At 31.6% G+C, this 13,614-nt stretch overlaps 2 protein-coding genes and 1 non-coding gene across 4 annotated transcripts; 2 read left to right on the top strand and 1 right to left on the bottom strand.

Moving 5' to 3' along the window:
• Positions 1-737: 737 nt before the first annotated feature.
• On the bottom strand, positions 738-809 carry TRNAQ-UUG (transfer RNA glutamine (anticodon UUG)). The gene has a single exon. It is a non-coding gene; the product is annotated as a tRNA-Gln (tRNA).
• A 1,847-nt stretch (positions 810-2,656) lies between these two features.
• Positions 2,657-6,542, top strand: LOC126682396 (probable protein S-acyltransferase 7). Its single transcript, XM_050378055.2, has 5 exons — positions 2,657-2,984; positions 3,621-3,803; positions 4,668-4,964; positions 5,259-5,492; positions 5,594-6,542. The coding sequence occupies exons 1-5, from the start codon at positions 2,889-2,891 to the stop codon at positions 6,113-6,115; spliced, it is 1,332 nt and encodes a 443-aa protein (XP_050234012.1). The 5' UTR covers positions 2,657-2,888; the 3' UTR covers positions 6,116-6,542.
• Positions 6,543-7,285: 743 nt separating this feature from the next.
• On the top strand, positions 7,286-9,298 carry LOC126679955 (double-stranded RNA-binding protein 3). Of its 2 annotated transcripts, XM_050374981.2 has the most exons (4): positions 7,286-7,417; positions 7,494-7,741; positions 7,830-8,049; positions 8,335-9,298. In XM_050374981.2, the coding sequence occupies exons 2-4, from the start codon at positions 7,496-7,498 to the stop codon at positions 9,126-9,128; spliced, it is 1,260 nt and encodes a 419-aa protein (XP_050230938.1). In that variant the 5' UTR covers positions 7,286-7,417; positions 7,494-7,495; the 3' UTR covers positions 9,129-9,298. The 2 variants fall into 2 exon arrangements, with proteins under 2 accessions (XP_050230938.1, XP_050230937.1); XM_050374980.1 differs by lacking the exon at positions 7,286-7,417 and having other exon boundaries at positions 7,487-7,741.
• Positions 9,299-13,614: the final 4,316 nt, after the last annotated feature.

The following is a 13,614-nucleotide window of genomic DNA, read 5'->3' as shown; positions in this document are numbered from 1 at the left end:
ATTCAGTCAGTTAACTCACATAACATTCAACTATCGGCTGCCTGGGGTATTTGCAAGGATATTTGGCATCTATAAAACACCTTTACTGATATTTCTTTTTGTTATATTTTTAGGGCTCATAATAATTTGGCTCATGCTTTAGCTAAAAATTTTAAACACTCTATGATGTCGCAGTAGAGCCATTTGTAATCTTCAGTTTAATTCTATTTATATCTCTTTCGACAAAAAAAAAATTAAGGGATAAAAGATAAAAAGGGGAAAAACAAAAGAAAAAGGTAATATTTTTAGTAGGCTTAATGTTACCTTATATTTTTTACGTTTTCTTTTATTTTAAATACAAACTGCAATTTGTCTCATTATTTAGCACAACATTTTGAAATTTTTCATTTTATAATCCGGTTTGCGTTTTATGCTTTATTTTTTATTAAAATAACGTCGTTTTTTGTCGTGTGGATGACCAAACGACGCTGTTTAATACATTTATGCTATATATGCCACATAATAAAAAGTTACGATATAAAATGAGATATTTTAAAAATTGTGTTTAAATTAAAGAAACCGCAAAAAGTTATGATATATGGTGACGTTGACCGTTTTTAGTATTGTAAATTTAAATTCTTTGGAAATTGTGTTGAAATTGAAAATACCGCGAAAAGTTATAATATACGGTGACATTGACATTTTTTAGTATTGCAAATTCGGAAGAAAAAAAATGGAAAGAATGCCTGACAAAAAAAAGGTCCTACCGGGAGTCGAACCCAGGTCGCTGGATTCAAAGTCCAGAGTGCTAACCACTACACCATAGAACCTTGGTGATGCCATAAACAAATTACCAGCTAAATCTAGGTACAACTATTATTATGTCAAAAAATCATGAACCATTATTATGTTTTATTATTATAGGATTGAATTAGATAATTATCAAAAAAATTCAGATTAAATATCCATAGTCAACGAATAGATGTGAGAATTTAATATCATATTATAGCACTTGTATTAAATTAATAAGAAAATTGTACTCCCTACATCCTACAAAAATAGGCCAAATTACATTTGTGTGGAAATTTAAAAATACAATTTAAATTAGTAGTTTTAATTAACTTTCTATTATACCCTTAAATTAATAATTTAGATATTTAAATAATTTTAATTATATATTTTGAAAACATCAATTATTTATTGAGATTATAAATAAATTTTGAAATATTAAATTTGTTATTAACTTTTGTATTGAAGTATGTGATAGTGGTTGAATTGATGAAGAGTAAAATTGACATCTTAACTGAACTAACAACATTAAAAAGAAAATTTGGCCTATATTTTGGGACGTCCAAAATAGCAACTTAGCATATCTTTATGGGACGGATGGAATAATAATTTACTACTCCATCTGATTCATAATATTTATCGTATTTGTCTAATTCATATAGATTAAAAAAATCTATTTTAATTTATATACACTTTTATTGATAGAGATAAATTTAAAACCAATAGCAAGAAATATTTTATTGATGTCTTAAAATGGCAGATACTATGAAGTGATTTTTTTTTCAAAATGCGATAAATATTATAGATCGAAGATAGTATTATTTAATCAATACTAATTCATAAATATTGTTTTTATCTTTTTGAGAATGCCTAAAATAAATAAGTGCAAGTTTGTAAGGATTAATCCTTATTTGCTTCAAATTAAGGATTTAAAATTTAAAACCTTCATAATGATAACTACAATTGATGGGGTCGGCCTATGAATTAAACTTTAATCAGAATATGATATAGGAGGGAACCTTCTTACATTAATTAATATAGTTAAATTAAATTAATTTTATTAAGTTAAAGGAATTGTAGTAATTATTGAATTAGGTTAGAGTTGATATAAATTGAAATTTTAAAATAAGCTACATCTCCACCTGAAAATTTTGCAAATTTCAATGTCCATTTTTCTAAAGTTACCAAGTGAGTGCATTATGAAAGTTAATGCCATAAGAAGAGTGTCATCATTGTGTAAGAGGTAACTACATTTTCTTTAAACTAATGCTAATACCACATTCAAAAATAATGATGATTTTCTAAAATTCACAAGCTTTACGATATTTTGAAAAAAATTAATATTTAAATAAAGTTATTCATATCCAAACTAGTTAAATTATAGACCGAACGATATCCCATACTGAATAAAACTAAAAGGTGTCTACAATTTTTTATCATTATATCCGATGATGTTTTCATACCAACTAAAACGGTATTCATAACGAAAACATTTTAAAAAACTACATTTTCGATTAATTCCAACTAGGGCCTTACGTGATTAGCTTCTCCACTAAGTGAAATTAGTCTATAGATTATGAATATTTTGATAATTACTAGGAATCTAATAAGTATACAATAAAAAATTGCAAAAATCATTGTCAGATTTATGGTAGGATTCAGGTTCCATGTGCGCTACTAAGTGTTAAAACACTTTAATTAAATTTAAGATACCACAACTTTTAGACTAAAATATCACATTTCTCTGTTTATGTGTCGGGTTAAAATCCAACCAAAACCCAGTCCACATCCACCTCAGCCCGGTCCACCTAACCCCACACCCAACCAATCATTCAACGCCACATCACTGTCTCCCCACTCTTTGAATAAAGTCACAGACACACCCAATCCACTCCTCTCTCTTTCCTCTTTTGTCCGTTAACTCAAAAAATATCAAACAATTCCCTCCACTTCTACCACCGCCGCCGCCGCCGTCACCGCCGCCGTATATTATCTCTCTACGTTCTTCCCCCGCCGGAATGACATGAAAACCTAAAAAACAAAACTCCGAGAGAGAGCTACGCTCTCTAATTATTGTCATTTTAAATTTTAGGGTTTGTTTAAAGTGATCCATTTGAGAAATGTACGTTGTTCCGCCACCTCAGGGATCCGATTCGGGATCCGTTGGCGGCGGGTCGGGTGATTTACGAGTTTATCAAACTTGGAAAGGCAGTAATGTAAGTATAATTTATTTCATTTATTAAAGATTCTATTTATGGTTACTATAAATAACTATTGGTAGTTCTTTTTATGTTAGTATAAGAAATTTAATTGTGAAATCCAAAATTTAATTGTACTTTGTTTCTTTTTGGTTAAAGATTGACTGTCAATTAAAATTCTTAGTTGAATTAAATTGTTCTATTAAATAAAATAAAGATATAGAATTTATGATTTTAAATTTGTTTTGAAGCTTAAGATAGATCAAGAATGTTTGATAAATATGAAGTTATTTGATTGATTAGTCATGATGAACTTAATTTATTTGTAAAGTTGACAGCTTTTTTTTTTAAAAAAAAGTTGATTGAGTAGGAGTAGTAATTTGGTGACTTGGGTTTAGTAAAACTTTTTGCCATTTTGCATATTAACCTATAAAATGTGAGAGTTGTTTTGACTCGGGTCCTGGATGGAATTTTGGGTCGAGAAGTTTTTAATGGAAATTAAAGAGCAAGAAAATTGATTGATGAGGTTTTAGTGGCTGACCTTGAATCGTTTGATTTTCCGTTTATTGCTTTATGTGAGAGCTTTTTCATTCGTTGAACTCTGTCTCACATTGCATAATATGATGCTGTAATGATTTTTATGTTCTGTTTCAGGTATTTTTTCTTCAGGGGAGATGTATATTTGGACCGGATGTAAGATCGCTTGCGCTGACTATATTCCTGATTATAGCTCCTGTTATAGTTTTCTGCATCTTTGTTTCCAGAAAATTGATGGATGATTTTTCTGATAACTTGGGATTAGCGACAATGGTGGTTGCTGTTGTATTCACTGTTTATGTGAGCTCTCTCTCTCCCCCCCCTCAATTATCTTTAAGATTTGATTCACCTAGTGTATACCTTCTTCTCTGTATTTTACCTTTCATAGTATTGATGGCAATTTCTAAGGATAATTATTGGCCTTTCCGATCTTAAAGTCACTGAGTTTGTGAGAACAGAAAGGTGTACCAGCATTTTTTGACAAGGTCTAAAGTGTATTATTTTCCTCAACATTTGCTTGCAATATGCAACTTCTTGTGTTATAGAGAGCAAGAACGGTGTGCTTTTGCTGGAGCATGCACTGTTTTTTGAACAAGATTATTTTTTAAAATATGGATTCAATAATTAGCAATTGTTTTTGCCTTCTCTATTCTAGGATGAGATTCTTATTTATTTGATCCATACGAGGAAAGTTGCATCAGTTCACTTCTCCAGATTTTAGCTGAAACTGCCATTTTAAAAGTAGTTGTATACTTGTATCTCATTTTCAGTGAAATAGGCACATGAAATAAACATTACCGTGCAAAAAAATTTAACATATTTTTCAGCCTACTTACTCATATGGATTAGCCGTGGTAACCGTTGCTTGGGGTATGGGGTGCGTTGCTTTTGGGTAGACAGTTTGGGCATTTTCTCGTTGTTTGATTCTTTCTTATTCATTTTTGCATTCTAAGAAATCTTGCATCGACATAAATGCCTGCGCTTACCTCTGGTGGCTCTTATTGACTTGATTTTGTAATAGTAATTGCTTTTGATGACAGTGATCTTGTTCCACTAATGAAACTGTCATATATATTCTGAACCTCTCTCTTCAGTGACTTTCATGAGCCAGAAAGCCTTTAATGAGTTCCTGTAATACTGAACTTGGACATATGTGATTCTCAGGATTTAGTTCTTCTCCTGCTAACCTCTGGAAGAGATCCCGGCATCATTCCACGCAATGCACATCCTCCAGAACCAGAGGGATTTGATGGGGCTGCAGATGTTGGTGCTAGCCAAACTCCACAGCTACGTTTACCACGCATTAAGGAAGTAGATGTCAATGGAACAACTGTGAAGATTAAATATTGTGATACTTGCATGCTTTACAGGCCTCCTCGCTGTTCACATTGTTCAATTTGCAATAACTGTGTAGAACGGTTTGACCACCACTGCCCTTGGGTTGGGCAATGTATTGGTTTGGTAAGTGTTGCTTTATTTAAAGCTGTTTTGCTGTGCAAAATTTTGAGGTCCTCCTGATGGGACATTTTGTTTTGGATTTGCATGCACTTTTATTGTGCATCTTTCCTCATGGAAGTGCACTTGATCCACAAAGTTTTCACTTTTAGGATCTTAAAACTTGATTAAATAGTAATAATGTCACGTGTTAAAATTCTTTCATGTTATGACATGTATTTGGAGTTATTATTTGGTCTTCTATATTTATATTCTCATTAATTTCCAAATGAATGTCTAAATGCAATTTTCTTGGTGCAGAGAAATTACCGATTCTTCTTCATGTTTGTCTTCTCAACGACCCTTCTTTGTGTATATGTTTTCGCATTCTGCTGGATCTATATTAGAAGGATCATGGAATCAGAGAACAAGTCAATTTTGAAAGCAATGATCAAAACGCCTGCTTCCATTGTTCTAATAGTTTACACTTTCATATCAATGTGGTTCGTTGGAGGCTTAACGGCCTTCCATTTATATCTCATTAGTACAAATCAGGTAACAAACTTATCTTGCTCGGTTGACTACCATTTTAATTAAAAGAATATTATCCACATGCATTCTTATAAGTTTACATCTAAATTGTCTTGCATTTTCAGACTACTTATGAGAATTTCAGATATCGATATTTTCGGAGAGCGAATCCATATTATAAAGGTCTGGTTGAAAACTTTAAGGAGATATTTTTCTCTAGTATCCCTCCATCCAAGAACAATTTTAGGGCGCAGGTGCCAAGAGAACCTGCATTACCAACTCGGCCCAATGGCGGAGGTTTCATGAGTCCTAATATGGGAAAAGCTGTGGACGACATAGAAATGGGTAGGAAAACCGTCTGGGGAGATATGGGGGCAATGACCGGTCTTGGTGAAGGGCAACTTGCGAACAATGAACGCATGAATATAAAGGATGGTGAATTAGGCGAAGTATCTCCGGACATAAGAACTGCGGTTGAGGAAGGCGAGTGCAATGGAATACATCCAAGACGATCTAGCTGGGGAAGAAAAAGTGGAAGCTGGGAGATGTCTCCTGAAGTTCTCGCGTTGGCAGCGAGAGTGGGAGAACCAAACCGTGTGGGTGGAAGCAGTAGTGGTAACTTGACAACTGAGAACCGGCAATCATAGCCCGAGATTTTTCTCGCAGAAGATGGAAATGGATTTGATTTGTTGAGTACAGGGTGGGATCTTCGAGTCCATGCTTCATCTCCAAACTATTGTATGTGCATTATGGGTGTTTGGACGGCCATTGTTATTTTAGAGGGGTGTGATGGGATGTGTTGATGTATGAGTGAGTTGTTTTTTTTTTTTTGTGGAAATAGTTAGAATTTAATTTTATTTCATTTTACTTTAATCTGTCATGTGTTATTTGGACTGCTACCTTTTTGACTCAGTTAGGTTTTCCTTTGGGTTTATGTATAGGTTTCTTTGATTAGAGTGGTCAATGAAAAGTCATGCAAGACTTGGGACATATAATCGCTTTGCTTCTGTAATTGGAATTATTTTAAGAATAGTTCGGTTGTGTCTGCACTAAGACTTAACTGAGTATTGTTTATATTCAAAACTTGTGAAAAGACGGATATATGGTGAAATGGTGCTATTTCAAGATTTTTTTTATGTTAGAAATGAAGTCTCAAGCTGGAAATTACAAGTTCTCGACACATTTTAAAGTCAAAAATGTTGTTTGAATGAATTGTTCGTGTTGCTTAGTTTTTTAATGGATTTCACACTTACCCTGCAGTTACTCGAACCCGGAATCTCTTGGTCTTAAGTGGTGGGGCGCTCTTACTACTTAAGTTAGCCTATCTATCTCATATTGATTAGTTCTAAACTGAATCGAATCAAAAAATAAGATAAAATAAGTGTCAAATTGAACCGAATTGAATTTTTTGGTTTGATTCGATTTTTGATCACCAGTTATTGTGACATTATGAATGTTCGGATTGAACGGTAAAGGGTGGAAATCTGAAGCCATTGTTTTTGGTCAAAATAAATCTAAAGAAAATAAGTTTGTATTGTTGGCAATAGAAAGTTTGGAACATATATAGAAAGTTTAGTTGACCTCAAGCTCACATGAACATAACCTCATGTGATTACATAATTTTTAGTTGCAGAATAAAAAATTAACAGAAAGTCAATAACTGTCTAGTCAAACACAAAGGCTATATATAGACAAAAATATTTATTGCACAATTAAACCTCAAATCTGTGATTTCAAAAAACACAAGGATCCTTTTGTAATTTAACCTAATCTACACTACACTGCACCTATACTATATCTCCACATTTAATTCCTCTTCATTATGGTAGAAATTTGTGCAGATTTTTTATTATTATCATCACCGAGTTATAAAAAAATAACTCACTCAAATTCACTCACTAGCAATGCATTTTTAGTACAAGAAAAATCTAGTTGAACTCTTAAAGAAGGTGAGTTTAATTCTTGGTCTGAATTTGAATTTTGATTGGTGTAATTTAGTGTTTATTTTTGATGTTTTAATGGCAGAAATGTTTAAGAATCAGCTCCAAGAACTAGCACAGAGAAGCTGTTTTAATCTTCCATGTTATGCATGCATTAGAGAAGGGCCTGATCATGCACCAAGATTCAAAGCTTCCGTTAACTTTAACGGTGAGATTTTTGAATGTTTGAGTTACTGTAATACTTTAAGACAAGCTGAACATGCAGCTGCTGAAGTTGCTCTTAATGTTCTGTCTTCAAGAGGCCCTTCAAGATCTTTAACTGCAAGAATTCTCGTAAGTTCTGTTATTAATTAAGTCACTTAATGTTTGTCGTGTAGATCAAGAAATTAATAATGTTGATGATGTGTTTTTATTAATCAAGGATGAGACTGGAATTTATAAGAATCTTCTGCAAGAAACTGCTCATAGAGCTGGGCTTAATCTACCTGTGTATACTACTATAAGGTCAGGTCCTGGTCATGTTCCCACATTTACGTGTACTGTGGAGCTTGCTGGTATGAGTTTTAATGGTGAATCGGCTAAAACAAAGAAACAAGCTGAGAAAAATGCTGCTATTTCCGCTTGGTCTGCTTTGAAAAGAAGTAAGAACTAAAATCTTTCTTTTCTTTAAATTTTTGGATTAAAGTTAAATTTTAGTCTTTAATTTCTTGAAAATTTCGGATTATGTGAAGAACAAATTAACCTATATTTTCTTGAAATTTTTGGATTAAAGTGAGAAAATCTTTTATATTTTTGGATCAAGTAAAGAAAAATCTTAATTTTCTTGAAGTTTTTGGATTAAGAAAATATCAAATCCTTGTTTTCTTGAAATATTTGGATTAGTTCTTAACTTCTTGATTCTTGGAATGTATTTTTTGTTGGTGCAGTGCCTAATCTTAATTCTTTAACAAGTAAAGAAGTTGCATTAGAGGAGCAAGATCAAGCAGTTGTGGCTAGGGTTCTATCAAATTTTAGATCCAAAGATGAATATAAATTACAAGAAGCAAGAAAAAGAGATTATTACAGGAGAAAAATGGTAAAAAGTTACAAAGATCATAGCTCATCTTCCTCAAATCTCAGTAATTCTCCAAATTATAAGCTTTTAGATCTGTTATTGGATTCTGCTACTGAAAATTTAAACAAGAAACAAAGCTCATCATTTGTTTCTCTTCTTCCTCCTCCACCACCAAGAACAACTTCAAGAATCTTGCCACCAGCTAATCCAATTCCTTATATTCATCGTGAAACTCAAATTCCGGTGGAAGAACATCAAAAAGATGAAGAAGAATGGCTAGGAGAAGCTGCCAAGAAAAGTTTAAGTTCCATTTACAGACAATTTCCTCATCAAGAATCAAAACCAACCACTATTAATGATCGGTTTTATTCTTACCCGAGTCATAGAATTGCACCAGCAGTTCAAATCAGGTCAGTCATTCCAGTTTGTGCAGCGCCACCAGTACAGCTCAGGCCACCACCACCGCCGCCATCATTGTCAGTTATTACTGCTACAAATTCAAAGTCTATTAAAACAGAAGCTGCATCATCACTAACGGTCAACGAGAGAGCTACAGCAAGACCAACTGAGTCATCAACATTATCAAACGAAACTCAGCTGAGTTCTTCCGAGTTCGACAAGAAGCTGCAATTAATGGGTTGTCACCTAACTAGTAGTAGTAATTAATTAACACCATGGTTTTGGTCTTATTGACTCTATGGTTAAATTTTTGCACTAGTTACTGTTACGACTACCCAGTAGGTTATGAATGGAAATGTTTTAAAAAATTAACGTTTCAGACACAAAATTTTATTTTTTACACTAATTTTTTTAAAATAACACCGTTTTACACTGTCCGTGATTGTGTGACTGTGTTTAAATATCTTGTTTTTCCATATCTTTGCTACCTAGGAGTATTTTTTTACAATTATACATAGAAAATCTGAAAATAACGCTGTTTCGTCGTCTCCGTGTCCAAATGTCTAGTTTCTCTTAAATCATGAAGATTAATTTTTTTTACAATTTGTTATCTCCGCCATTAATTTGGTGAGAGAGAGATAAAGAGAGCATTAAATGTGATATGGGGAAGTGGGTTGCAGGAGATAAGAATGAAAGAGAGGAGCAACAGACAATTGCAGCGATAAACGCAAGCCATTAATTTACCCTTTCAGACCTAATATTTATGACTCTTGTCTTCTCCATTAATGCTCTGTTTTTTTTCTTTTAAAATGTAATTTTGCGGTTCTTCTTGCTTTTCTCTTGTTTATTTTAACCTCAATCAGATTTTTTAACCTCTCTAAAAAAGAATTCAAAATGTTGGAAACTTAAAAATAGCCGTTAACCTTTTGGGATCACAAGGAGGGGAAAATAGATTTTAATTTTTTTTAATAAGGAGTGATTTCTAGTTGAAAACTAATTATATTTATATTAAATGTAGTATAAGATAAATTTATTTATAAAGAAAATAAGTCGAGTTTGATTTTAGTTGAGTCATTATGTGGTTTGATTAGGTTAGTAGCGTTGCAATGTCAACTATTCATTGAGTTAGTAGTGACGCGGTCAACCTGTTGGAATAAAATTGATCCGGTTCAAAAATAGTTACAAAAAAACATATTTATTTCACAACCGGCTATATCTAGTAATTTTTAAACGTGTAACGATAACTGACATGAATCGTAAATGTTTGGTAATTTTAGGTGATTAAGTTGAAGATAAATTATTAATGTTAAAAATTTACAATTTTTTTTTAAATTATAAATATTAAGACTAATATCATTATATATTAAACGTTTGGCAGCAATTTCTTAAGTCACAAGTTAGATTTAAACGTTTTTGCTCTTTAATTATATATAAAAATAGCTTTATAAATTGAATATTAATTTAATAAAACAATGAATTTCAAATACAGAATTACAAAAATCATCTAATTTTGTAAAGTGTAATTTTTTTTTGGTATATGGTCCATGAGGTTTTCTAAACGGGTCTCAATTATTAGACGACATCTTGAAGTCTTCTACATTCTAACTAATTCTCACTCGAGTAGTGTAGGTCCCTTACGAGAGACAGACTCTAATCTCAAATTTTAAACGGCCGAATACATGAATACAGCTTGAAAAGGAATTAGAAAAAGATGGCCACAAACTAAAAGGACGGCCAATTTCATGTCCTACTACCATATTTAATGCTAAAATAGTATTGAATCTTTTTTTATATGTTTTAACAAAATGAGAAATAAAACCTAATGATGATGGCGTTATTGAGAGAGAAACAAAATTGGTATAGTGAAAGTGACTAAAGCTTAATAGAGATGGGCCATTAGATTTGTTACACACTCACCCTTTGCCGTTGTGTTTTAGGAACAACAAGAAGTTAAGTGCAGGTGGACCCCTCTTATCTGAAGATTGGGCTAATGGGCTCTTTATAGAGCAGCCCAACGGGCATCAAGAAAATTATCCATATTGAATGCAACCCAATAGTGTCTCGAGACCATTATTTAGGCTGTAAACTCTAAATCAAGCCTTCTCTCAATACATGACTAGCCCACATTTGTAGAGGCCTACAATGAAGAATGGCAAAACCCGTTGTTAATTATTGGAGAAATTGTGTTATCGGTGTTTGAATTTTTAAAAATCTTCCTTCTTCAGTATCTAAACTTTTTTTAGTCTGTGTTTCAATTTTTTAAAAATATATCAAATAAGTATTATTAGCCTTTTGTATGAGTATTCATGTGCTATAAAGCAAAAATATCTCCTGTTTTTACTTAAATTTATGTGTCATATTATTGATATTTGTGTGTGCAATGATACACTTATATATAAAATTAAAATGGCAAATTATAACATTAAAATAACTTTTTTGACTTTATCAATAGTTTGGTGATTGAAAAATGGATAAAATCACTCATTTGATACATTTTTAAAATAAAACATTTAAAAAAGTTCAGATACCGTTGTTGTAATTTATCCTTTATTATAGCAATTTTCAATGAAATGATATGTGAAATATTTTGAAAAAAAAGAACCTACAGCTATAATTTTTCTTATTATAGTTATAACTTGGAATTAATTAAAATCTAAATCTATTACTATAACAACAATTTCAAGATAAATAGATGAAAGGCAAAACCCATGATAGTAGGGTTCTCAACTCTCAATTATTTTTTAATAAATGGATCTTCCAACTTCTGTTTATTTAATTAAAAATAAATAATCAAGCAACAAGAGAATATTAAATAAAAAAAGCTTAAACAAGTTGTACTAAAAATGATGGTGGGAGGAAAATGCAAAAATATAATACTAGCTCATAGAATTTTGGAGCCACCTGTAATTTGTATTATGGTGATTGGGTCAAACAAACACGTAAGATTTAAACAAGTAATGCCACGGCGGCTACACGTCATGTACAAACACTGTCTACCAATAAATTGACGGACAATAATCATCTTATCCGTTATCTGCCGCTGGCTCCATCTCATTGTACACTCAACAACTTTATAAAATTGTCATTTTTTGTATTTAAAATTTTAAATTAAATTTAAGAATCTTCCATCCTTTAATTTTGAAACTAATAGTATTACATTAATGAATTTAGTTTTTTTTTATCTCAAATTGTTATCATAAGTTTCATTTACGTAAGACAAGTTGTCAAAAAAAACCCTAAACCTCTCTTTTCTCTCAAAGCAAACCCTAGCCATCTAATTTTTTTTTTATTATTTCTTCTCCGGCAGCCGTCAATGGTTTGATTTTGCTATTGACGGTAGCCATCCCTTTATATATGTTAATTTAATTTCATAGATATAATAAATAGCCAATTCTTTTCCATTTTTTCTTGATGGATTAAGATTTATCAACGAAGCGCAATTCAATTACCAAGAAGCGGAGATAAATTGAAGATCATCAACAACAAAATGAAATCATTTATGAGTTATATTAGGTTTATTTATTTTTCATTGTTTTGTTTTTTTCTGAATGTTTTATTTTGTCCTTTCTTTGTGAAAGGTTTGTTGTCCTTCCTCTGCGGAAGGTTTGCTGTCTCTTTTTTATGAAGGAGTTATCAAGTGGTGGTTCAACCGGATGATGTGAGTTTGCGGGTGATGGGTGATGGATGAAGTTTGATCGAAGATTGATTGAAAACTGCACTTAATTAGCGAAACAGTTAATAATTTATTTTTATTTTCGTAAGTAAGATCTGCGAATCAGACAGCATGTTGTCTGTTCCATGTCAGGTCATCGGGTTTCGTTTTCGAATTATCCCGAATTTCTTACAAATGTAACTGTTTCATATTCGATTTAATGAGATTTAACGAATTCAAAAAGTTTCATTTACGTCTTAACCTTTCAAAAATATCTATATTGTTCCGAAACATGATTTTTGTTTCACAAATGTCCAAAAATATTTTTTAAAGTGTCCATATCATCTCGAAACACGATTTTTTGTTTCAAATATGTCCACCCACATAACGGCACACGATATAGAGTTCATCTCTCAAATAAAAAAATGAACATTTTTTTAAGGAAAAACATGAACATTTTTGAAACAAAAATCTACGTTTCATAATAATATAGATATTTTAAAAAGTTTGCATATTTTTAAATAAAAAATTATGTTTCTAAATGATATAAATAATTTTAAAAGATTTGGACATGAGTGAAAGTTTATATAAATTTTTGGCCTTTGATCATTTGCCAAAAAAAAAAAGGTAAATCTGTTACACCGTGATGTGGCAAACCATAACCTTTGGCGCTAATTATGGAATCATAAATTGCATTGCACGTTATGATTTGTATAATTTCTAGAATAATACTTGCTTTACATAATTCTTTTTTAAAAGGAAATTTCATGAGGCATCTAATAGCATATGCCTTTGCATATTCTTCCATTACGGTGTTTTCCAATGGAAAAGGAATTAAAATAAAGTTGTGAGATTGTTCATTAATTATCACATGCTCATATATAGAAGCCGTATGCTAATTACATGGCACTAATTAGTTGTTAGATATGCTATATTCATGTACGTCGGTCTTATTATTCCATTAATTTTTGTAATTGGTCTACATATACCATATCAATCTCACATGTCTTCATACATCATAAATTAATAAAAATATATATTGTAAAAAACAGTAAAACTATATCAAGCGTTTAATATTTTAATAATCCAAACACAATGTTT

This window comes from Mercurialis annua, linkage group LG5 (genome assembly GCF_937616625.2).
Source record: "Mercurialis annua linkage group LG5, ddMerAnnu1.2, whole genome shotgun sequence".
Classification (NCBI taxonomy): domain Eukaryota; kingdom Viridiplantae; phylum Streptophyta; class Magnoliopsida; order Malpighiales; family Euphorbiaceae; genus Mercurialis; species Mercurialis annua.
This window is presented reverse-complemented; position numbering and strand designations above follow the sequence as displayed.

What these genes read in the sequence shown, in the direction of transcription:
- LOC126679955 (XM_050374980.1), top strand. Translation starts at nt 7,487, where the DNA reads ATGGCAGAAATGTTTAAGAATCAGCTCCAAGAACTAGCACAGAGAAGC. An exon ending in CTTTAACTGCAAGAATTCTC is followed by an intron (nt 7,742 to 7,829) that starts GTAAGTTCTGTT and finishes TTATTAATCAAG; the next exon opens with GATGAGACTGGAATTTATAA. An exon ending in TTGGTCTGCTTTGAAAAGAA is followed by an intron (nt 8,050 to 8,334) that starts GTAAGAACTAAA and finishes TTGTTGGTGCAG; the next exon opens with TGCCTAATCTTAATTCTTTA.
- LOC126682396 (XM_050378055.2), top strand. Translation starts at nt 2,889, where the DNA reads ATGTACGTTGTTCCGCCACCTCAGGGATCCGATTCGGGATCCGTTGGC. An exon ending in CTGTTGTATTCACTGTTTAT is followed by an intron (nt 3,804 to 4,667) that starts GTGAGCTCTCTC and finishes TGTGATTCTCAG; the next exon opens with GATTTAGTTCTTCTCCTGCT. An exon ending in TTGGGCAATGTATTGGTTTG is followed by an intron (nt 4,965 to 5,258) that starts GTAAGTGTTGCT and finishes TTCTTGGTGCAG; the next exon opens with AGAAATTACCGATTCTTCTT.